At 41.3% G+C, this 26,067-nt stretch overlaps 1 protein-coding gene across 1 annotated transcript in view; it reads right to left on the bottom strand.

Moving 5' to 3' along the window:
* Positions 1-15,454: 15,454 nt before the first annotated feature.
* Positions 15,455-26,067, bottom strand: part of LOC141361730 (NACHT, LRR and PYD domains-containing protein 3-like) — a 39,862-nt gene continuing 29,249 nt past the window's right edge. Inside the window, exons 7-9 of the mRNA XM_073863430.1 lie at positions 21,008-21,181; positions 18,289-18,462; positions 15,455-16,543 (exon numbers count right to left, since the gene is read on the bottom strand). Coding sequence (XP_073719531.1) covers positions 16,525-16,543; positions 18,289-18,462; positions 21,008-21,181 — 367 coding nt within the window. The 3' untranslated portion in view covers positions 15,455-16,524. The remainder of the gene's footprint in view (positions 16,544-18,288; positions 18,463-21,007; positions 21,182-26,067) is intronic.

Here is a 26,067-nt window from a genome sequence, read left to right as displayed (position 1 = left end):
GCCCGATACCAGTGGAACTGACACATGCCGGTTGTAACGCTGTTTGGCGGCAATTTAAAAATGTTTATGCTTCAGACGGACAGTATACAGTACACGGCCCGATTCCGTGATGTGGCAATCAGCCCTCTAGCTGTTGAACGGCAACATCACCACTGCTGTTATGATTTGAATCAAGCAGAGCACAAAGCTGAGCTCCCGTTCGACACAGACACCATCATCAATAACTGGTAAGTCACTGATTTAGTTTTTATATGTTAAAAATGCATGATAACAATGAAAAGGAATTGTTTGCTACATATTCAAAACCGTGAATTTTCCTGCATGTTTAGCCAGCTATCACGTTAGCTTAAATATTGTTGTTAGTAAGCTGAATCCATTTAGAAAGATGTAAATAACCAGTCGTCGTTCACGTGCAGGTTAACAGGTTTTTAATAATCAAGCAGAGAATTCAGACACACGTTCGTATCTTCATAAAAAGGAGCAGTACACACAACCTTATTTGAGCTAAAGTAGTTAAGAAGTTAAAGAGCACCCTGCTGAAAAATCCAGCATCAAACCAGCATGGGAATTATGATGGTCTTTGCTGGTGGTCACCAGCATAACAGCACCAAAACACAACATATGCTGTGGCTTGCTGGTATGACCAGCATGGGATGCTGGTGCTAATGCTGGTTTGGTGATGGTCCTGGTTTGGGGCTGTTTAGCTGGTGTTCACTAGCAAACCAGCACCAAAACACAACATATGCTGGTCTTGCTGGTATGCTGTTTTTTCAGAAGGGCAAATTTTTCAGATTCACGAATTTACACACCCTTTGATGTGTAAGTGTTAAAGACATGTGAACGATGTGCAAATGTACAAAACCCTACACTGTAAAAAATTTGCTGTAATTATGCAGCTGGTTGCCAGTAACTTACTGTAGAAGTTAAAGACTGAAAATGTTTCATGTTAATTTAACTTTGAACAAACTGTTGCCAGTAAATAACATAAATGTAATCTCTACAGTAAGTTACTGGCAGCTAGTTGGCAGTAACACCCAGTAATACTGTAATTTCTACAGAATTTTTTTACAGTGTAAGTAAACAATGACGCCAGTTATCTTCTTCAACTTAAATCTCTTTTCTGGGACTACAACAAACACACAACAGTTTACTTCTATGGATTGCACACAACTTTTCTTAAATTAGCACACAAAAAATAGCATGCATCACCTCTTTGATATAAGCAATCAACTACTGTATGACCTGTGTCCTGTATGAAACTATGACCAACTATTAAGACTATAAATCTGTTTCAGGTTAACTGGTTGGGGCTTATTGGCGGGACAGATGTACGAGACTGCACATGGCATATATTGAACTGGATGGAAAAGACTTTATTTGCCGCCCTCTAACTCAGAGAGGTAGTGATTGGTAAATATATCTGTTAATTATTTGTTAATAAAAATTAGACTTCTTTTTAATATGCTCATTAAATGTTAAAGATTTCACAATGACAATATGGATTATTTATTTTAAAGATGCAGTTCGGAGAAGGTCCCTTACAGTTGTGGAGGGGACAATGAAGTGGTGGCTCGATCGAGAGGGTGGGTGCAAGAGACAACTTTAGCAAAAGAAAAGCAGTTAGTGTTAGCGCCTGCGTTTGAGTCTGCAAAAGAGAATGTTTTGTGCTGTAAAAAGAGTGGTGGTGTTTTGGTTAAATGTGTTTAACTTGTTTTAATTACTTGGCTTGTGTGTGAGAGGTGTGTGTGCGATTGGGTTGGTATATGTGGTTTATGGGGAATAGTGTATAATGACATGTTTAATATGCTATAAACATGCTTTACAGGGACACAATACTAAGTGGTACTTTTTCAGATTAAAGACTTCCAACAGATTTTTGCTATGGTTGGGCTTAAGGACTGGGGTAAGTTAAGGCAATAGAATATACAGTTTGTACAGTATAAAATGCATTGTGTTATGGAATTGTCCAGGTAAACCACATATGCCAATGTGTGTGTGTGGTGTGTGTGTGAGAGAGAATTTTTTTCTTTAAATGTTAATTAATTTGTTTTACATGTTGTCTCGCTGTAATTGTTTAAGGGGATAGTTCACCCCAGAGTTGCAATTTTGTCATAAATCACTTCCCCTCTGTCGTTCTGAACCAACAAGTGCTTAGATTGTCTTTAGAACACGTTTTTAGATATTTTTGATGAAAACTGGGAGGCTTCTGTCCATCCCATTGATTTCAGTAAGTTTTACAATCCGTTTAACACAAAAGAATGAAAGACATTGCCAAAAAGTTCAGTGTTCCATCAGTATTTCAATGAAAATTTTTTCAAGTTTGTTCTTCTCCTTGGTCGTTCAAAGCCTGTTAACGACCAGACTACGGCGCATCCTGATGACGTCACCTGCTGACTTAGTTCCCATCGTACAGACAGAATAGGCAGCCAAGAAATTTGTACATGTATTAGGGCAGTTTATCTATTGTTACAATGTTTTCATTATGCTTTAAAAAAAAGCGTAGAAAAACAAAAAAAAAATAATTGGTAAACACATCAGCACTGGACGAGAGCTGCAGGTGATGTCAGCATCATCGCTGTGGTCTGGTATTGATTACTATTTCTGCGACTAAGGAGGAGAAAAAATTGTTGAAATCGTTCGTTTTATTTTCTTTGTGCACAAAGTGTTCTTGTCACTTCATAATATTATTATTAAACTACTAATGGAAAATGGACCTTTTTGGCGATGTCTTTCATTCTTTTCTGGGAGGTGGATTGTGAGACTGGCTTAGGTCAATGGGACGGACGGGGGCCTCCCGGTTTTCATAAAAAAAAATTTTGGAATGTGTTCTAGAGGCAATCGGAGCACTTGGTGGTTTGGAGTGGCACAGGGGTAGGTGATTTATGAGAAAATTATAATTTTAAGGGTGAACTATCCCTTTAAAAATGTTTATAAAGTGGGTTATGTGCTTGTAAAATGTGTTGTGTAAGAGATATATGTCTGTTTGTATTTGTTGGGTTTTTGTAAAGTGTACTGAATTTGTTAAGAATGTTCAAAATTACGGTTAATTGTTGGTACATGTTAAAACATGTTCATATTTATGTATTTGTTAACTGTTAATTCACATTAATGTGATGTGTGTATTTTTTTAATAAAAGGCTCTTAATCTTCTTAAATGGGTGTATTTTTCTTGAAAAATAAAAAATATACAATATTTACCAGTTTCTGGGCCACATCTGGCCCAGGGACCATGCAGATGTTGTCAGCCACATAAAACAAAGGGTCTGGGCCAGACTTGGGCCAAATAAGCAATTTAAGTCACTTTACAGTGTGCTAGCCAGACCTGGGCCAAATAAGCAATTTAAGTCACTTTACAGTGTGCTAGCCAGACCTGGGCCAAATAAACAATTTAGGTCACTTTACAGTGTGCTGACCAAATCTGGGCCAAGTCAGTATGTAAGATCTATTTTACTGGGTGTGGGCCACAACTGGCCCAGATTTAATAGTTTGATCCAATTTTTAGTGTGTGGGCCAGTTTTGGGCCGGGGACCCAGCCAGAACTGGGCCAGAACTCAAGCAAATATGTGGCCCAGTGGTGGGCCAGCCAGATTTTGCTATCTGGGTATGTTCTGTGTGGGGACATGTGGAATCACATTGTATGCGTGGTTTCCACATGTTCCCGGTGTCTTGTTGCTGTCATGATCTTGCCAGACCTTAGTATAGGTTCAGGTCTGTGTTAGAGAGCAAGATCATGGCAGCATTGTGTTTACGTGGGAACACGTGTGTTTCACATCATGTCTGTGTGACACGTGTTACCAGTGTTTTGTGGCTGTCATAGTCTTGCCTGACTTTGGTTATTATCCAGGTGGTATGTTAGAGGGCAAGACTATGGCAGCATTGTGTTTATGTGGGAATACGTGTGTTTTCACATCATGTATGTGTAACACGTGTTCCCAGTGTCTTGCCACTTTTACCCTACTCCCTTATGTACTCGTGTCTTACGTGATTAATGATGTTCACCTGTTCCCCATTGATGTGCTGTCTATATAATGCCCTCGTGTTCTCTGTGTGGTGTGCGTGCGTTGTTGTATATCAGTGTCTATGTACTCAGTTATCTGTTTCTGTGTTCCATCACAGTGTTATTATTTCATATTCTGTTTTACCCCCACGTGGGTTTGTTTTGTTCTGTTTTATTAAATCATAGTTATATTTTCATACATCTTTTGCATTTGGGTTCTTCTTTTGTTTCCACTTTCCGGTGTTAAACCGAACGTGACAGTCTGACTATAAAGTGAGTGTTTCTATTTTCTTTCTTACACCAACGTGGCATTTATGTACACAATAGCATATCTGAGCGGTGTTTTGATTAATGGCAGTGGCTTGCAGAGCTGTGCATTGTGGTACATTGTGGGAGTTGTAGTTTTCCATTAAAAATGTGCCCTAAAGTCACGTTCTGTCTTTTCTCGATCAAATAGGCACAAAATGCTAAATATATGTTACATTTCGACTACAAATATGACCCACTTTCAATAAAGATTAATGTTTCTACCCATGAAATGTCCCTTTAAACAGCTAGAATCCAGTATCAGACATGAATGGGACAACATTCCTCTCCTAAAAGTTCATCAACGGCTCTCCTCAGTTCCCAGATCTATACAGACTTTTGTTAAAAGAAGAGGAGATAAACATGACCCTGTCACAACTTTATTCACACGTCTTCATCACATCAAATATAAAGGGGGTCCAAAAACGCGGCACCGCGTTTTGACGTGTTTTCTCCTTATCATGGCAGAATCAACTTAAAATACTCCATCATTAATAATCATACACTTACGTGTTTGACGTCATTTAAAACTGTGAAGGGTCCTCTTTAATATGTATACATTCACAATAACAAACAAAGCGTAAAGTTTGATCAGATTTAAAGACTTTACCGCATGTTTGGATGATAAACTTTATACACACACATGAGGAATATCTTTTTTATGTCTGGACATTGAGGAAGAGAAGCATTTATCTTTAACGTTAACGTTACCTAAGAAGAACAATGGAAGACGCAATGGAGGAGGATATATTCCTGAAGAAACTGTAAGTCATTTATCTTCATTTATATTTGCTATCATGTAATATGCTTATGGATTGTGCAGTTCAGCCTACACAGGCGACCTCAGCAGACTGCACACTTCTGATTGAAAAACGTTCGCATTGTTTACAAACGAGACGCGTGATTGTCACGTAATGGCGGATCTACATGCTGTGTTAGACACAGTTATTCACTTTCGTTTTCTTCATGGAAACTTTCAGTGAGCCTGCAATGCAAGATCTTTTTAGTGTGTGCTGTAATATGATTTCATATATTGTTTACAATTCCATCCATTGTGCTTTACACGCGACACCGTTTTCATGAGCGCTGCATTGTTTAGGCGGAGACGCGAGCTTTCGCACATGGACGCCATATGCGATGTGTTTTTAAAGTTCATACACGCTGACAGAAACGCGTTTAAAACAGAAGCCAGACGATCGATGGGCATCTTAAAAAACAGTAATCTGAAAACAGCTTTTTATAAAACTAATCACTGCAGATGTTTATCTGAGATATTCTGAATTTAGTTTATGTACATGATAGTTTATCTGAATGTAGTGCTATCAGTGAAATTTACCCATCAGTTATGTATGTAAGGGCAGGGGCGCCGCTAGCAATTTTGGGCCCTATGAAAGAATAGGGGGTCAGGCCCCCACCATACCCATTTCGCACCAAACATACAATCCAACCTACTGTAGCTATTCAAAATCTTTGTATGTAATTTAATAATACAGAACTATTTCTTTTGCTATTGTTATGACCACAATTATCAGTATTTATAGACACATACAATGTCTGCAGCTAAGATAATTTATTGTCCAATGTAAATGTAATTGAAAAATACAGTACATTCATCAAATATTCAGAGAAAGTGCAACGTTCTTAAAGATTAAAGATAAATATGACCATGCCTGTGAAAACCCAGCTGAAGTATTTATTTGTGATTTACTGTTTTCCACATAAAATCATCCTGTATAATGTAAAGAACATTTTGTGAAAGTATAAACTTCATATCTGCAATGTCATGTCAGCGATTGAAATCATAGTGAAATTAATGCTTGAAATTAAACTGTGATGCTTATTATTTTACAATAAGATTTGAGGCTTTAGTCTGATTTTCAGAGACCGTCTCAGTGACATACTGTATACTTCAGCTGTTACATACACCAATAACATTGTAACATTTAAAAATGGCAAACAACAACAATGCATCTTTTCTATACAGTTACCTTATGCCTCAAATAAGACTGGGTCAAAAATGCTTGACCAAAGCCTGTATTATAATTAATAGCATTATTTCTAAGGTAAAGAACAAGTTTCACAGACCGGCAGCTTCAGTAAAGCAAAAATAACGACAGATCATTGAAACTGTGAACTTGAGAAAACAGCTATACTGTTATTAAATGATTCTTCAGACTGTTTTTTAATCAACGGTGCTCTAAAATGAAATGAATGACAACTATAACAGATTACGACAGATTTCCATTGATTTCTTAAACCTGTTGCAAGGTGAGAAGCTTTAATATACATAACTGGACTAGGTTAGCCTTAGTTGCATTTCAGTTTTATCACAATCAACTCGATTCACGACTGCATAAAAATACTTTCTTGGCATATTGCGTTGCAAAACTTTGAAGTGTGTAACCGATCGCATTTCTAGTTTATTTTAATTAGCTTATATGGGCTATGTTAATTAAAACAGCTTATAAGGGCTGACTTCGCGTCAGAACCATAACACAAAACAGGGAATGTAAATCACCTTGTTTATTTTTAAACTGAGGTGAACAGAGCGAAGACTTTACAGTGGAAAGAAAACTGCATTGTATTGCTCCAGCGTCACATTGTGTAAACTGCATTTATAGTAAGGAAGCGCACATATGCAGATATCATAGCAAATAGCAGTAAATACACACACCTTGCTCTCTTGTGAAGTTCACGCGCACTGTGAGACCGTGGATTGAAGACGGCGCTAACACGCAGAGTAACGACGGGGGCGGAGCTAAGAGGGCTCAGCTTAAGGGGGTTGCGTTTGCGGCACAGTCCTTGGCTGGGGCCCTCAAAAGTTCATGGGCCCTTAGAATCGTCCTAACTTTTCCCCCCTTTACGGCGCCCCTGTGTAAGGGTATTTCTGTGGACAATTTATGCTAACAGCTGTTTATAACTCTCTTACAGGTCTGCATCCCTCTCATCAGTACAAAACTATGAAGTGGAAAAACATATTCACACTTGTTGGACATAAAAAAGTTATATGGTAACATGAGCCACATGAGCAGCTCTGTTGTGTATCAGTTTTTTAGTTTATACAAGTTAAGTTTTTGAAAAGGGTTTGTTTCCAAATAAACTGAAACTGTCCTACTGACCTTCATTTCTATTTTGATTATATTGTTAACTTCTTAATAAACTTCAGTGGCGGAGTGGCAATCGGGAGAGTCGGGGCTTTCCCCTGTAGGCCGGTAGTGCTTTAAGACCGTGCTTTCAGTCTTTAGTCATGCACTCCGGCCACACCAAAAACTATTTATCATATATTTAATATGCTTCAGCGCTCAAAATGTATCTGGCCGCACTGCTCTCTCTATCAAGCCCGTCTCCCCTGAAGTTCTATCAGCCTATCAAAAAAAAAGAAAGAGGCTACACAATAGCCAATCAGAAAATAGCACTGTTGTATCTGGGTAAGATTTAACGCAACAACCAATAAAAAAGCATAGCCTCCCACAACCACAGAGGAATGGAGCTCCGAGCATTACTTTAGCCCTTTTCACACAGATATTCCGTAAGATACACGGGACAGGCATCCTGGAATTTTCCGGGACCGTTTGATATTTTATTCACACTGACATGATTACCCGATCCCGGAAAGACACGTGACCTGTTGAAAGTCCCGCCCTCTCTTCTACGCAGCGTCTAAAGTTTGCATATTATTTATTATTTCTCTCTCCAGAAACAACTCGTGTGCATTTTTGTTTATGATAAGACTACAAAGGAGCGCGTGAATGCACAGTTCTATTCTGGTGAATGATCTCAGCTTCAGAGTGGATGTTTGACGAGCTCCCTGATTTCTGCTTTGATACAGTTTTCAGACATTTCTCATCGTGATTGTTTATATGCATTTAAAACCCGCATTTTGGGGAGCTGAACGATATATCTTGTTGGGATGACGCGCGGGTATTTTCATTTATTATAGCTCAAATGAGCATGTGACGCGATATTCTTTTATGCTGCTGAATGATCTCCGTTTCAACGCAGTAAATGACAAGCTAACTTACCTGATATCTGCTTCAGTCCAGTTTGCTGACATTTCTCGTAGTGAATGTTGTAAATCCCTCATTTTAAAGAGTTGAACCAACTTCATGTTGCCATGACACGCGCGTCCTCACTATGGCATGTGCGTCATTGTTTATACGTCTCATTTATCATTTCCTGATAACTGCTTCAATCTAGTTTGCAACATTTCTCGTGGTAAATGTTTATATGCATGTAATCTCTCGTTGTAAGGAGCTGAACCATAACTTGTGTTTTGCTCGACACACCCATTACGGCATTCTTGCGGCTTCTTGTTCACACAGAGGGTTACCCGCGTATCATACTAGGTCCTTTTTCCGGCAACGATCCAAGAAGATTAACGGAACGAGTTTTTGTTCACACAGACGCTTGTCTGGCAATTTTACGGGTATTTTCTGGGACCAAAGGTCTGTGTGAATGGGGTTTTGGTTTGAGCAGCACAGAGTAAGTCTGATATCCTGTTTTAATGTTACAACAAATGCACAACTTTGACACAAACAATGACAACTTGACTGCTGTTAGAGAATGTTTCCCAGATAATCAGCATCAGTTTTTCACGAGTGTCTGTAACAGCCAACAGTTTACAGCCTGTTTACTGACAACACCTGCTCAGAACATGTAAGTTAGTCTAAGCCTCGTTATATTTTCGTTATCACACAATGACTGACATTTTGTCACATAAAACATCTCTCTTTAAACAAGCTTAATAATTTTATAAGCAACTGCTTTGCAACCATAGTAAGCTTAAGCTTACCTAAAACTAGGGAACTGTTGTTGACTTTAAGATCTTTTAAATATTAATTATTACACTTGGTATTTCATGTTGTTGTGCAGTCATTTTATTGTTATTTTAGATTTCAGCATTTGCTTATTTACAGGGAACCATTTTCTTTTTTCTTTTTTTTTGACCACGGAGGGCTGGTGGTCTATGAAATTTCCTGGTAGATTTTTGGGTCCCACTCCGCCCCTGGTCCTTACATTCTTTACTGTAGTTCCCAACATTCCTGCCTTATTATGCAGCTCATTATGCAAGCCTTTTGTTGCTCAGCTGTCAATCAATCCTTCTCGCATACGGCCCCTCTAAACAAAAACTTACCTCTGCTTACAGCACGAACCTGAGGAAGAAAGGTTACAGTCCCAGTCTTGTGTAATACTTACCTCTGTTTACAGCACGAACCTGAGGAAGAAAGGTTACAGTCCCAGTCTTGTGTAATACTTACCTCTGTTTACAGCACGAACCTGAGGAAGAAAGGTTACAGTCCCAGTCTTGTGTAATACTTACCTCTGCTTACAGCACAAACCTGAGGAAGAAAGGTTAAAGTACCAGTCTTGTGTGATACTTACCTCTGCTTACAGCACGAACCTGAGGAAGAAAGGTTAAAGTCCCAGTCTTGTGTGATACTTACCTCTGTTTACAGCACGAACCTGAGGAAGAAAGGTTAAAGTCCCAGTCTTGTGTAATACTTACCTCTGCTTACAGCACGAACCTGAGGAAGAAAGGTTAAAGTCACAGTCTTGTGTGATATTTACCTCTGTTTACAGCAGGAACCTGAGGAAGAAAAGTCCAAGTCCCAGTCTTGTGTAATACTCACCGCTGCTTACAGTACGAACCTGAGGAGGAGAAGTTGAAGTCCTAGTTACCTGTGTCATTCTTATATCAGCCTACTTATCTCTGTTGCAGTAAGGAGTATATCGCACCGAACCACCCCTGGCTGCCGGGAAGGACTCATTCGACCCACAACCAAGAGCCTAAAGAGAGAGAGAGCAGAAGATTAGTCACTCAGAGGAAACTGTCTTACAATTTCTAAATCAATATACTGGTTTATGTGAATGAGTAAGCAGAATGATTTTCACATCATTTTGAAGAAAAAACTCTAGACTACTAGATCCTGTTTTGAAAAGTCTTGGGAAAACATGTTTAAAATGAGTATGAGATACTTATTATTGAACCGAATCACTACAAACATAATATATCAGATTACAAGTTGCCCATAGATGGCTGCACGGTGCTGCCATCTTCCACGGTTAAGAATTTAGGCGTAATGTTCGACAGCAATTTATCTTTCGATAGTCATATCTCCAACATCTGCCGCACAGCATTCTTCCATCTTAGAAATATCTAAAAAATATGCCATATGCTGTCTGCATCAGATGCAAAAAAGCTTATCCATGCTTTTATGACCTCTAGAATAGACTATTGTCACAGGTCGGGGCGGACCACAGAATGTAACAAGCCACGCCCCTTCCTAGTTTCCATCTCGAGGAGGTCCCAAAGCCACCCCAATGGCCAGACACACAGAGAATGGGTATAATTAAAATTAAACTTTATTAAATTATTTAAAATATTGTGGGGAAGGGGGAGATTAAAACAAATGTTCCTTCGAGCCTCCAGGCGGAGCTTCCACGGGGACAGGGGGGGGCAGGCTCCTTTGGCTTTGTTCCTTGAACCCGTGGCGCTCTCCTCTTCTCCTGGAGGCAGAATCACAAGAGAAACACAGTCAGTGCACGGACTATTACACAAGACTGGGACTTTAACCTTTCTTCCTCAGGTTCGTGCTGTAAACAGAGGTAAGTATTACACAAGACTGGGACTGTAACCTTTCTTCCTCAGGTTCGTGCTGTAAGCAGAGGTATTAACTGTTTCTCTCAACACAACGGTCTCTCCATACAACCTTTACTCTGGGGCAGTGGACTCAACAGGGTGATGTTTGAACGCAGTGTGCTGCCGACCTGCGGCTCCCTGGGCGTCAAGGGGACGTCGGGGATGGACGTGTAGAGCCGAACGCTTCCCTTGCTCCTCCTCCACTCACGGTTCCGGAGATACTGAGCAGGGGCAAACATTTGAAGAGGCTCCACACAAGGACAGTTATTATATGCAGGCCTTAGACCAATAACCCTTCGTCCAAAAGCAATAATTATGAGGTGGTGTACTCACACTGGTAGATAGGTATGCTTCACCACTGCCCGCTTTCTCGCCAGGAAAAGATCCGTCACTTTATACTCAGGGAATCCAATTTGCAAATTTCTTCAACCCACACTCCACCAACCTCAACGGCTGTGATCTCCTCACGACTCCTCTGGCCTCGAAGTGGCTTCTGTCAACATAAGCACAGCACGACACTGAAAGCTTTAGGTGTACACACACAATGAAGACAAGGACTCACCCACGACACTCCACACACTTTTAGTGAACTACGGACTGAGCCAGAACTCGACCTGGGCCCGCCGTGCGGTTGGTTGGGCGATTTTCTTGGTGGAGGGGAAGAAGTGTATAGAGGATGGACACGGGACCCCCTGTGGTTATTACTTGTACCCCTCGGCTCACCCACGCTTCTCTCCACAGTGGGGCTGCAACTCTATGTGTTAGACTCACAACACAAGATCAGGTAATACACTTTCGGCTTCACACTACGTAATACAGACTTTGATGCTACTCACGTGCGTTTTGCAATACTGCGCTACGCTGTCGCCTTCCAGTGCTACTCCCTGGCTCGCCCACGCTTCTCTCCACAGTGGGGCCGCAACCCTACGTGCTAGACTCACAAGGCAAAATATCAGGTAATACACTCTGCTTAATTCTTCACAATAGCTTAGTTCGTTTACTCACATTCCTTGATGCCTCTCCGCTATTCTGGGTCCTGTTCACAACTGGAGCTCCGCTGTATATGGTCTTCGAGGTCCGCTACGGTGAGTACTCTCCAAAATTTCTATCTCCACAAAGGCATATCATGTCAGTGCATCCACATCCTAACAACAACCGTCTTTCACTTACTCCGCCCAGTGATTCGCTTTAGCAATGCTTTCTTCGCCCAGTTAATACAGCCTCTGTTTCTTCGTGTTCCGGCTTTGCCCGGCCTCTGATCCTTCACACCGGATCAGGCTTCCGTGACCACACACCGCACCACAACCGTAGAGACCAGCACGAGTACAAAAACAACAACCACGTTTGTATTTCAAGGGCTCTTCTTACACTCCTTCCCTTCTCCTCTTCAGCCAATCTCTAACCGCTGTGTTGATTGTACACACCTGCATCCCATCTGGCCCGATTTGCCCTCGGAAAACTACCGGAAGTTCCGGTGTTTGTGGTAAGTCGTCCGGGCGGAAACCATCCTTGGGCGGAACCAACCTTCTCGAATTTTGGTTCCGCCCATGGAAAAGTCACACTGTGACACTATTGTAACTCGTTACTCGGGGGATGCCATTCAAATCAGGTAAACAAGCTTCAGCTGGTTCAAAACGCCGCTGCAAGAGTGCTTACTCGATCTAAAAAGTATGACCACATCAGTCCAATTCTGGCATCTTTACACTGGCTACCAGTTAAATATCGCATACAATTTAAAATATTACTAATCACCTACAAAGCCTTAAATGGCCGAGTGCCCTCGTATATTAAAGAATTACTATCAGTATACAATCCACCACATAAACTGCGATCACAAAATTCTGGTCACTTAATTATCCCTAGAATATCAAAAGTGTCTAAAGGTGGTAGATCCTTTTCCTACTTAGCCCCTAAGCTCTGGAATGATTTACCAAATAATGTTCGAGTATCAGACACAGTCGATCAATTTTATACTAAACTTAAGACATTCTTCTTTAACAAAGCATTCACATAAAATGTCCAGTAAATGTACTTTTCCCGCAGTAGTTATTTTGTCTAGAACAAAGCACTCACACACCTCATATGGGTAATACACTATTGCCGCAATAGTTAGCCTGTCTGGAACCGAGATGACTTAAACAACTATAATGTATGACACTTGCATTACATGCGAACGGCCCCTACGCTAATAGAACTCTGTTTTTGTCTCCCTGTCTCGTCCTCGACCCTGAGGACAATGACACAAACAGACCCAGTTCCTGTTGCTGTGAAGGTCATCGCACCACTGATCTACTGGCTGTCCTTCAACGTGATGACCAGCTGATGCGCGACCAATGACCACCGGCTTAACCAGTTTAATCCGCTTACCCGCTACCTATCCCCGAATATATTAATTTCTCCCAAGGGTTTTTGTCCTTCGAGGAGTTTTTCCCACTGTGTTTTCTCTTAGGGGTTTTTTTTCGTCCCAAGGAGAGTCAGCCAACTTTGGCTTAACTTAGCACTTTACTGTATACGTTACTACGTTCACTTGTACAGTTTATTCTTAGCCGCTGTATTCTACTTCTTATATTATCTATTGATTTCCTGTGTTCTCCCCTACATCTACTCATGTAAAGCTGCTGTGCAACAATTAACAATTGTGAAAAGCGCTATATAAATAAAATTGAATTGAATTGTGGGGATGTGACCAGAAAAAAAGGCAGGACACACTGCTTGCCATCAGAAAAAAAAGGATTTTTATTTTCTCCTTGAAATTAACTGGCATCCTCCTCACGGAGAGACCTCAGCACAACAGCCAAACCAAACAAAACTGACTTAACCAAGGAGAAGGAACCCTTTATAACTAATGGTTAAACCAATATACACAAACATAGGGAAAATGGAAATCATATATCAACATAAATATACAAGCAACATACATTTAACACTTAAGTTCAAAATTAATCTTAACATAAATAAACAATCCCCAAAACAAATATAAAAACAAAATACATAAATAACCACAATATGTTTCCAAAAATAATATTCCAAACAGACACAAAACAATGACCCCCCTGCTCACTCATATTGAATGGACTATGCCTACACTACCAATAATCCTCCAGGATAGCATATGAGGAACAGGAAGGCCGCATATCCTCTTTAACTTTACTTCTGGATAGCATGCTGCAGTTAGTGATGGCCAAATGAAGCGTTTCGAAGCATTATTGCTTTCCGATACAATTGTGTCGAAAATTGTTAATTACTCGAAGCAGGGGACGGACTGGGGCTAAAAACAGCCCTGGACTTTCTCCCAAATAGGCCCATCATCCGGCCATTCGCCCCTAGCAGTGCGCAACAGACATAAGGATGTCCTGATAATCAGACAAGGTTATTTAATATTTTACACAATATTATACACTTTGATGTATAATAAGTTTGTGAAATAATGAAAATGGCTAGGCCCTATACATTTTGTCTGTAAAGCTTTCACAAACCACCACCAGGTCTTTGCCAATTCCACAATACTAAACACAATTATGAAAGACAAGGATAAAGGGTACTCTGATGGAAGACAGACAGAAAGTGCAAGCTAGGATTTTTTGTTTTAACTAAAATTTGGTCATTTATTTAGCCCTCTTTCTTGTATATTAGCACGTTTAGAGTGGTAGCAATGCATGCCTGATATTTTCCCATTTAATTCAATAGTCTTCATTGTAGCAGAAAATGTGAGCTCACTACAACCTCTCATATACAATAAAGTCAATGAAAGAAATGAAAACCAATGCAATACGATGGATGTCCACCCACAGACTGTTTTTAAATGGGGTTGGATAAATATTTTTTGCTTTGGTGTGTGTGTGATTTTGGTTAGATGACAGTTGTAGGTTACAGTTTGACAAGAGTTTACACTTTGACAAAAGCACAATGTTTTGTTTTATTGCGACTGTACACAAATGAATGATGTCCCATATGAATAAAATGACGGAGTATGTATTGTTTTTAAGTGTCTACTGTTCAATCGCGCCCGCGCGTCTTTTTCTCTAACACGCACGCGCGCGGGCACACTCATCACGTCTCTCTCTAACAGTAGTTGCGCATTACGTTAATTTTCACGCGAGTTTTATTGATTTTTATATCGTGTATATTATATTATAATGTCACGTGTCCTGCTAGTACTGGCACTTACAGGACCTCTTGCTTATGTAAAGTTAACTCTGTCTGTCCCTCATCATGACCAGGCTGTGGATGCTCAGGCTCGCGAATTCAGGCTCGCGAATTCCAAGAATCTCGCGAATTCCAAGAATCCGTGGACCAATCACGGTTATCTACTAGGCCGACTCTTCTTCCTCGTTTTTTTTACACGTAGCATCATAAAAGTGATCGTATTAGTGCGCCTGCGCCGCCTGCTGTTGGGTGTTCATATTGTTTTATTAGACTTTTTTTGCCGACGGCCGGGCGACGGACCTCTGTTGAACGGCCGTTCTGGACTTTTCCAGAACGCACAGATTACCAATCCGTCCCTGCTCGAAGCTTCATTCAAATAGAAAATGCACACCACCATCTGGTGAAGTAAATGTAATGCAACAAAGCTGACAATGCACGTAGGCTGATGTTACCACCCCATTAGGGCCGTCAGAGCTTTGACACTGTGTTCATGTTTAAAACCCTCAATAAAACATTGAGCCTGAGATGTGTTTGTGTGTGCATATTTAGCTGTAGGATACAGCACTCTACAACTTACTAACTGGACATTTATATATTTAAAAATGTATTTATAATGTGGCAGAGGGCAACTGGACAGGGCTTGGACAATGTGGGGGAGGGTATTCATTAAATTTTGTGTTTTATATTCAGAAATATAATTTTATATTAATTATAATATATATTTTATAATTTTTTAAAATAATTTTATAATATAGCCTAATAGGCTATACATTTGGTGATGTGGGCGATTTCTTTTTTTTTTTAACAAATTCACCAGCTTTGGAGAATATTCTCTCGCATGAAACAGATGATGCTGGAGTACACAAAAATTGTTTAGAAAGCTTTTCTATGGTTTAGCTTAACTTGTATGAAAAATAAAGCCGCCAAGTTTCAAACCTGTCAACGCCGGATTGGGCTATCAAAGCAGTCGTGTGGTTCACTACAGAAATGAACCAGTGTGTTTGCTTCAGACGTCGTATTTCACGTGACTAGTGACGTAACGATACAAGCTCCGAAACAGTGGTTCATTGCAAGGACTTTTCGAGTCTGAAGCAAGCATTGAAGCTTCGGTGTCAGACGTAACATCACTAGCTGCAATCATGCACCCCGAAAAACAAAAGGTAAGAAAAATACATCATTCAAACTTTAATAAAAATAAAATAAAATAAAATGAAAACAAATAAAATGAAAACTTTGTGTCCTTTCGTTGATCTAATTTGCACCCTTAGACCAGAAAGTAACCAAAATTTATTTTTAAACAACCAAACAAAAAGAAAGCATAAACATGTATTTAAACAGTAAACCAAACAATTACAAAACACAAAAACAATTTATGACATCCTCACATTCACCATCAGATCTTCCTGAAGATCAGAGAGACGTCTGTACATCTTTATCATCTCTGCTTATGAGTCCTGAATAAAAATGAAAGAGAAAGTCAATCAGATATGAGATCATCATCAGTGTCAGATGAAGAGATAGAAAAACAAACTATTAGTGCTGTCAGTCAGTGATAGAAATGAAATCTTCAACATAATAAACATGTCAACAATCTGTTTATCACATACACATGAGCTACAACAATACAAAAACACATTTCATCTATTTCCTCTGAATATTTGATGTCAATGTAAGAGATGAATGTATTGATATGTATGTAGTATAATATAATGACACACTGACACTTTTATGAGTTCACACACAAACAGTAAGAAAATGAAGGTGATGCTTTATTTTAAAAGTCCTGGAGGTTGACAGTCGTGTAAATAAAGAGAAACAGCATCAATGTCAAAGTTCGACAGAGAGTTGTGTGAAGTCTCCATCAGATTTTAAGAGTTGACTTTCTCTTCTTTTTTCTAATCTTCATCTGTATCATTTATCATCTGTACTTTGCGTTTATCTGTTGTGTATATATTGTGTTTGTGTTGTTATTTCTGTCTGTATTCTGATGATTTGATAAATAATGCTTAAAACATGAAATAAAAACCAAGTTGTTATAAAAAGAGTTTAAGATGAACATCTAGTCAAGGTTCATAACTATAGAGGTGTCGACCTATCAAACAAACCCCATTAACAAACATCATATATAATGTGTAAGAAGAGTAAGATCACAGTATTAAATCCTGGAGTGAACAAACTCAACATCACAGTTAGTAAACAGACTCAGACATTGGATTGAATTCTTATTGTGTTGATCTGACGAAGCATCAAGTGTTGTTGTTCATTAGGCCTGGCAAACTCGACTCCTTTTAAGGATCCGGGTTATTGTGAGTCACTCACTAAAGTGATCCGGGTTGTGTGAGTCACTTGAATCACTTGAGTCAGTATTGCTAAATCGCCAATGAAAATTAGTACAGACCCACTTGTAACCGGCTGATCCACGTGACTCGAGATTTTCAGAGCCGGAAACATTGCAGACTCGCAGACCATGAGGCTCGCTCTACAGATCCACTAACCGGCTGATTCGCGTGGATCAGTGGATCTATAGAGCGACTGCAGTCTCCTCAAAAGCAAATACACAACAAAAGCCTGAGATAACATGCTTATAGGTTTTAGGTTTGGTGTGTATGGTCGACCATTTAAAAAAAAAAATAGGCCTAATAATAGCATAATAATATAGAAAAAAACTGTGTCCTGCTTATGTAGTCCCCAGAGCCGGAGAGACAGTTCGCGCGGATCAGCTGGTTACGAGTTGAGAGATTCTCGAGTCAGAGCAGATTCGCAGGTCTCTCGAGTTTGCAATGTTTCCGGCTCTGAGTGAGAATCTCGGGTCAGTTCTCGCGCAGATCAGCCGGTTACGAGTGGATCTGTAGTGCGAGCGAAGTCTCATCAATAATGTTGAAAGAGGTTTGTGTGTCTGGTGGCGCTGTTTATGGTTTTACATTGAATTGTAGTAGGACTCAACTGATCCGGGTTAATGACACTAGAGACTCGCGACTCATGAGTTAATTTAAAGATCCGGGTTAAAGATCCGAGTGAGTCACAACTCAAACAGGTCTATTATTCATGTACACTTCATATTTTCTGTTTGTTGGGTAAGGATACACAGCCTATAACAGCAGCAGACCAATTTACATTTATTTCTAATATTTATATTCTAGGATTTAAATTACACTGCATGAGTTTACTTTAAACATTTATTTAAATAAGCTCTACTCACTCTACTGTCTCTAGTTTATAATGTGGATCATCTTTTAGATCAGATATCAGCTTCTTCCCTGAATCTGTGAGTTTATTATAAGACAGATTCAGATCTCTCAGGTGTGATGGGTTTGATCTCAGTGCTGAAGTCAGAGCAACACAACCTTCATCTGTGATATCACAACACCTCAACCTGTAGAGAACAGAGACTTCATGTGAATTATACAAAACTACAAAGTTTGTCCACAAATGTCTAACCTCCATCTCTTCATGTAATGTTCCTCTTTCAGTTCCTCAGAAACTGAGACACTGTGTGTTTAAATGTCAAATAAATCCATCACACAGCTGACTATTAGTGTTAGATGTCCTAAACCACATGAACATTTCTTCATAAATCTGTATTGAGTTCATGACTCACACTTGTAATTCTCATCAGGTATTTGATGTAAAAATCTTCCTCTATTACAGGAGGAATATCAGCTGGAGATAACATAACTCTGATCTTACATTTAAAGATGTTACAGTGTTTAAAGATCAATTTCACTCAATCTATAAAAACACTATTAATGTGTGTGTCAGTGTCAATGATGGATCAATGTTTTTAATCATCTTTATAAAAACAACACGACGAGGAGAAAAACTCTTCATACACAATAATATCAGCAAAGATTTCATCAAAGAAACACCAAACTACATTTTCTGACATTTTAACAAAGCAGTTTTGTTGCACGTTGTTGTAATACTGGATGTTAAATAATCAACTTTAAGTTTATTTATGAAAAGACACTATAAAACAATTAAACTTCAGGTGGTGTTGCTAACCCAAATTTGACCCTCAGGTTAAACTGGTTACAGACATGAAACTCTTTGTGCTCCTAATCTCTTCATCACAAAAGCTTTGGCACTGTTAGCCTTTAGGCTCATATCACTGAGTTTCTGCTGAAATATATGATGTAATGTATACATATTATGTGGTTCTAAGATTGTAATTTTATATTAATGTTTAGTATTATTTTAAAGGTCATGGTGCGTGAGTAAAAAGGTCTCATTTCTATAAGTCTAAGATCAGATGGATTAAGGTTTTAGAACTTTGGATAGAAGATGCATTTCTTGTAGAGGTGGGGTTTTGCCTTGATATTTCTGGCTTGTTTGACCAGTTGCCAAGATACTCCTGGCTAGTTTGACCAGGTGCTCTTTAGTATCACTTGGCACAGGTCAAACTAGATTTTGGTAGTTTTCTCAAGCTGTGTATAAAAGGTGGCCTGGCAAAATATTCTGGGAGTCATTCTGTTGCAGAAGCTCCCACACTCTGTGTGTATTCAAACCTTATGGAGGCATCCTGTAACCAGGAGCTCCCACACTTTGTGTGTATTAAAACTTTATGGAGGCATTCTGTTCAGAAGCTCCCACATTATGTGTGTACTAAAACATCATGGAAGAAATCTTTAACAAGAATCTTCCTAGACCACTTTGTGTGTCTTTGATTGCCAGGTATGCTTTGTATTTTGTGAAATGTTCTTTTTTCTACGATGATCTTTTAGTGAATGTTTTGATATATTTTGATGGATTTGGATAACCAAATTATTGATTTAAGTGTAACCTGCCTGGCAAAATAAATTGTTAATCTTTATTAATTTCAAAACTTGTCATATCTTTTATTATATTTTCAGGGTTTAAGATAAATATACTGGAGGGGGCATAGATGAGGAGAAGTGCCTCTATTGAAATATTACTGGAGTAATTACCTCCCTGTTTAAGGTTGGATGGAGAATTGCCTCAACCTAAACATAGATGGATCCTTTTATTTTCAATGTGTTTGGAGAAACCTCTAACTTTAACTTAAGTTAGAAGGAGAATGCCTCTATGCCCAGCTGTATGGAACTGCCTTAGCACCTTCAGGATTACACCTTATTCTCTATGTGAATATAATTCATTCTAAATAAATATAATAATCATTTTATAAATTATGTTCAGCATCAGAATAATATTGATAAAATATAAATTGGAGTCAGATTATAATTTAACCACAGAGATCAGAATAAATTAAATAAATGGAATTATTCTTCTAGAAGCACTATGGCGGCAAGAACATGTGATTGTGATCCCTTCACCACGCCATTGGATACCTTCGTTGGGCCGATGGGTGGCGTCTTACATTGTGAAGGAAATTGAAATGAATCATAACTAATTATAACTAACATGTCTTTTCCTTACAGTTTTGAACATTTGTACTGTATGCTTTTGACAACAAAATGTGTTGAAATAGAGGAAGTAAAAGTTGTATGTATTGAATAATGTAAGACTTTACAATAAGGTTTTGATTGAATACATGATCATATTCCTTAAGTGTTTGTGTTCATAATGGACAAGATGTTGTGTGACTCTTGAGTGTTTGTTTTCTGTGGACACCCGGTGAGGATAAATGTCTTGTGTGTGTTGTCTGTAGACGCCTCGGTTATGTAACTTAAGTCAGTCAGGTGTGCTGGAAATCTAACAACACAACATCATTCATTTTAATTGAAGGTGAATTTATTTTAATTGTAATCTGCAGTACTTGGATGAAATATCGATGTCTCATAATTATTCATGAGACTGCTGATGTATCTGCTAACTGATCAGACCTCTTATTGACTTTATATATCCTTTACGTTTTACATTTTAGTGTGTGTTTCTTTTTCATACAGTTTATGTTTAACTAAACCTCAGTACATGTGTGACTATCAAAGAGATGATCTTACTTCAGTATCTCCAGTTTACAGTCAGGATTCTTCAGTACATCAGAGATCAGCTTCACTCCTGAATCTCTTAGATTATTAAAGGAAAGATTCAGATGTGTCAGGTGTGATGGGTTTGATCTCAGAGCTGAAGTCAGAGCAACACAACCTTTATCTGTGATATCACACTTACACAACCTGTAGAGAAGAGAGACACACAGTTTGTTTACACACAGATCAAATCTAATGTGAGTTGAATTTTATTTCTCTTCTGTCATCATTTAGTATTTATGGACATTTTTATTTTAGTTTCATGACACAAACTGCTGATTCTGTAGCTGTCTTTAAGACTTGGCTAAAACCCATCTCTTCCGCCATTACCTCACTTCCTAATATAGAACTTCTATCTTTCTCTATTTTTCCTTTTCTTTATTTGTACATTCTTTAAAAAAATACTAACCAAAAATGTAGTGACCAACCCTTGGCTATGTATACTGTGTTGGACTTGACGAGACTATATCCAGTGCACTTATGTATTGCTGTTCTTAAGTTGCTATAATTGCTTCTATTGTTTACCTCATAAGTGGCTTTAGACAAAAGCATCTGCTAAATCAGTGGTTCTTAAACGTTTTTGGCTAAAGTACCCCTTTTTTTAATTTTTTTCAAGCCGAGTACCCCTTAACCAGACAACAACATTTAGCTTTAAAATACAGTTTTACGAGTTCGCCTCACTGACAATAAAGTGGGACTGCTAATATGCGTGAGTGGCGTGCTGTCCCGGGGCGAAGGTTCCGAGCTCGGGAAATACCCCCCGAGTTCGGAACGTTCGTCCCTTGACCGGGGAAGGAGCCCCGGGCCTGGGGCGTGCCCTGACCCGGGTTATCCCCGGTGCTGAGCTAAATGTACGTAGTGAGGCGAAGGGGTGGAGGTGGGTTTGCAATAATGTCCCAGAGAATTGAGGGTAAGGACTCTATGATTATTTATAGAGCTGGTACTAAGTTGTTGTGTTGATTAGTGATTGATAACCAGCCGTGTGCATTGCTTAATCATCGAGAGCCAGCCGTGTTCATTGAGAGCCAGCCAAGTTCATTGATTAGTGATTAAGAGCCAGCCATGTTCATTGATTAATGATTGAAAGCCAGCCGAGTTCATTGACTGATCAGCTCCTCCCAAACCTTGTTTATATAAAACATCATTTTACGAGTTCGCCTCACTGACAATAAAGTGGGACTGCTAATATGCGTGAGTGGCGTGCTGTCCCGGGGCGAAGGTTCCGAGCTCGGGAAATACCCCCCGAGTTCGGAACGTTCGTCCCTTGACCGGGGAAGGAGCCCCGGGCCTGGGGCGTGCCCTGACCCGGGTTATCCCCAAAAAGAGCAGGTGGTGCAGGACAGCCGCCTGAACAACAATTCCCCAAAGAAGGCTGGCTTGAGAAGGCGAGGTGCTGGCCCTCATTGGGGAAAATGCTGAAGTAGAGGGTAGAATTGAAAAAGGCAGCTCTGGAGAGCGGGCACTGTTGAGAAGTGCTGTGAAGAAGTTGAGAAGGATATATGAGGTGGGGCAGAGGCCTGGACCCAAAGGCTGTAGTTTGAAGAATATAGGGGGCTCCGGGGGAGCAAAATCTGCTGCTGCCAATATGTAGGGAAGGGAGAAAATTGTACTCTGAAGAAGAGCGGGGAGTTTTTAAAGGTAATAGGTGAGGTAGTGCTGTAAGGAGCAAGGTAGGACTCCAAGGGAGCGAAGGAAGCAGTTTGTGCCCTGAGATGGGGCTGTGCTCTAGAGGAGCCAGACATGAGGTAGTTGGGGAAGAAGAAAACTCCAGAGGGAGCAGTACTGCTTAGGCAGCGATAGATGCATAGATTCTGCTGGGCAGAAAATGTGAAGGAAGCACTGGCCCCTGCGGGGGCGGTCGCGCTGCGATACGGGCTTCGAGGTTGAAATAATCTGCTGCGGCAGATCGAGGAAAAGGCACGGGCCCCTGCGGGGGCGGTCGCTGCTGCGATACTGGCCTGAGTTGGAAAGGGAAGGTTTTATTGGCAGAGCATGTGAACCAAGGACGCGCCCCGGCGGGGGCGGTCGGCGCTGCGATACTGGCTTCAGAAGTCTACTGCTGCGGCAGATCGAGGAAAAGGCACGGGCCCCTGCGGGGGCGGTCGCTGCTGCGATACTGGCCTGAGTTGGAAAGGGAAGGTTTTATTGTCATAGGATGTGAAAGAAGCTCGGGCCCCTGCGGGGGCGGTCGCAGCTGCGATACTGGCTTCAGAAGTCGACTGCTGCGGCAGATCGAGGAAAAGGCACGGGCCCCTGCGGGGGCGGTCGCTGCTGCGATACTGGCCTGAGTTGGAAAGGGAAGGTTTTATTGACAGAGGAAGTGAAAAAAGCACGGGCCCCTGTGGGGGCGGTCGCTGCTGCGATACTGGCTTAAAAAAGGCATCTGCTGTGGCAGAGAGTGAAATAAAAGCTTGGGCTTCTGCAAGAGCGGTCGCGCTGCGACAGTTGTTGTTATCTGAGAAGGAATCTGTTGCGGTAGGGCTGTGTAAGATTTTGATGAGGGTGTCAGCTTGAGTTGCCGGTACTAGCTTCTGCGGAGGCAGGGAAGTGGATCGAGGGTGATGATGGGTTTATGTGTGACGGTGTGATCTTATGTCCGTTTGCTGGGCCGTGAGTGTTTGGTGGGCTTCTTTGATGGAAGCACGATCTGCCCTGATGTAATTTTTGAAAGCTTCCGAAGACCAGCGGCCAAGGGTTTGTATCTGGGAGTCTGGGAGTCCGTTTTGAGCAGCTGTTGTGGCTGCTCCAATGCGGAAGGAATGACTTGAAAATTCATGGGGGGGGGGAGCCAGATGTTAGCAGAACTTGTTTTAGGTGCTTCTGAAACCAAAAGCGGGTTAATTTGCGGTTGAATTCATCCCCAAAAAGTGGGTCGGAAGAGGATTTGATCTGGTGGCAACGGAAGGAAGTGTAGGCTTTGAGAACTTAGTATGGTTGGATGGGAGTTTGAATTTTGAAAATGTATATGTGGTGTCCTTTTCTCATTTGGTCCGTCTTGCTGTGTTTGATAAAAAATGAGATGGTTTCGTCATCTATTATGGCTAGATCGGAGATGGTTGGGTGTAGGTTTGGGTCAAAGGTGGCTGAAGCGGTGAATTCTGAACAGCGGAGGAAACCAAAAAAGGCTAACACAAACATGGCGTCTTGGGTTCGGGCAGTATGTACTGAGGAGTAGCCTTTGCGAAGAGTGGCTAGACATTTTGAAAGGATTTCTATGGTTATGGGTAACCTGGGATCTGGACTCTTGGGTTGGGTTTTTTCAATACCTTTTAAAAGCATGGCGGTCTGGGGATTAGTGATAGCAGTTGAGGGTGAACCTAACATTAGTTTGTGAAAAAATTGGATTCCGCTCATATACCCTTAATTGTGCTGATTCGAAGGTGTTTGACTTTATGCAGGTACGATATGAATGATGTTATGGTAAGTAGAGAGAAGTTGGCTAAAGGGATCTGGTGTAAATGATGGAAAGTTCTGAAGCTTCTCCAAGCTGTCAGATAGGTTTGAAGAGTTCCCATTGAGACTGCTTGGAGTATAGTATCTAGAGAGGCGGTAAGAAGGTCTTTGAGTGGATGATTTAAGGGAATATTATAGTTGAATAGGGAGGCACTAGTGTTGGGTGAAGATCCGCTTCTGATGCCGGCTGCCTCAATTTCTGCGAGGATCTGTTGCCTGATGGAATTGATGACAGGGGGAGGTTCCAAGGCCAATGCGTTGGGTGGGATGGGCATTGGTGCTGCGGTAGCCAGCGTGAAAGGCTGACGGGTCTGGGGAACAGAATCAACAGAAAAAGAAGCCGCTGGAGCCGCTTGCGGAGGCAGCCTCACGCTTTGGGTCGATCCGTGGGCGAAAATATCAGGTTGAAAAGTCATAGAGGGTGCCAGGGCCTGACTCGTTAGCGGAGGCATCCTCACGCTTGTGTCGGCTCCTGCGGCAAAAACCGGGGCCTGACTCGTTAGCGGAGGCATCCTCACGCTCGTGCCGGCTCCTGCAGCGAAAACCGGGGCCTGACTCGTTAGCGGAGGCATCCTCACGCTCGAGTCGGCTCCTGCTGCAAAAGTGGGAGAAATGTGAGAAGGAAATATAGATGTGGCCGGCGCTGCTGCTGAACGCAACCCCGTGTGATAGAGAGACGGAGGGGCAGCAGGCCATTGGCCGGGAGAAGGAAGCGGCAGTGGGATGAGCAAAGCCGTTACCAAGCTCGTGTTGGCTCCTGCGGAAAAAATGGGAGAAATGTGAGAAGGAAAAATAGATGTGGCCGGCGCTGCTGCTGAACGCAACCCCGTGTGATAGAGAGACGGAGGGGCAGCAGGCCATTGGCCGGGAGAAGGAAGCGGCAGTGGGATGAGTGAAGCCTTTGCCGAGCTCGTGTCGACTCCTGCGGAAAAAGTGGGAGAAATGTGAGAAAGAAAAATAGATGTGGCCGGCGCTGCTGCTGAACGCAACCCCGTGTGATAGAGAGACGGAGGGGCAGCAGGCCATTGGCCGGGAGAAGGAAGCAGCAGTGGGAGGAGCGAAGCCGTTGCCGCGCTCGTGTCAGCTCCTGCGGAAAAATGGGAGAAATGTGAGAAGGAAAAATAGATGCGGCCGGCGCTGCTGCTGAACGCAACCCCGTGTGATAGAGAAACGGAGGGGCAGCAGGCCATTGGCCGGGAGAAAGAAGCGGCAGTGGGAGGAGCGAAGCCGTTGCCGTGAGCGGAAGCATGTTCGCGCTGTCTGGCTGGCTTGCTAGCTGACTCGCTTGTGAGCTGGCTGCTGGAGACATCGGCGGGCGACCCAGGCTAGCTGATGGCTTCATGCGGTGTCTTTGAGACCTCCATGTTTTCCCTGGTGTCTTTCGGGTGTACGGTGTACTCCGTGCTTGCAGAGACGAGGAGTCAGAGCTTGCTGTCACGGCTGTTTGCGGGGGTTGAGTAGCCCTCCGGCTATCGCGGAGTAGGCTGAACAGTTGCGCCTTTGTTTGTTTACGTGAGAATGGAATATCTGCATTTTCAAGAGCTAGTTCGAGGCCTAGGATGGACCATTTCTTGATGTCG

Source organism: Misgurnus anguillicaudatus, chromosome 24, assembly GCF_027580225.2.
Source record: "Misgurnus anguillicaudatus chromosome 24, ASM2758022v2, whole genome shotgun sequence".
Lineage (NCBI taxonomy): Eukaryota > Metazoa > Chordata > Actinopteri > Cypriniformes > Cobitidae > Misgurnus > Misgurnus anguillicaudatus.
This window is presented reverse-complemented; position numbering and strand designations above follow the sequence as displayed.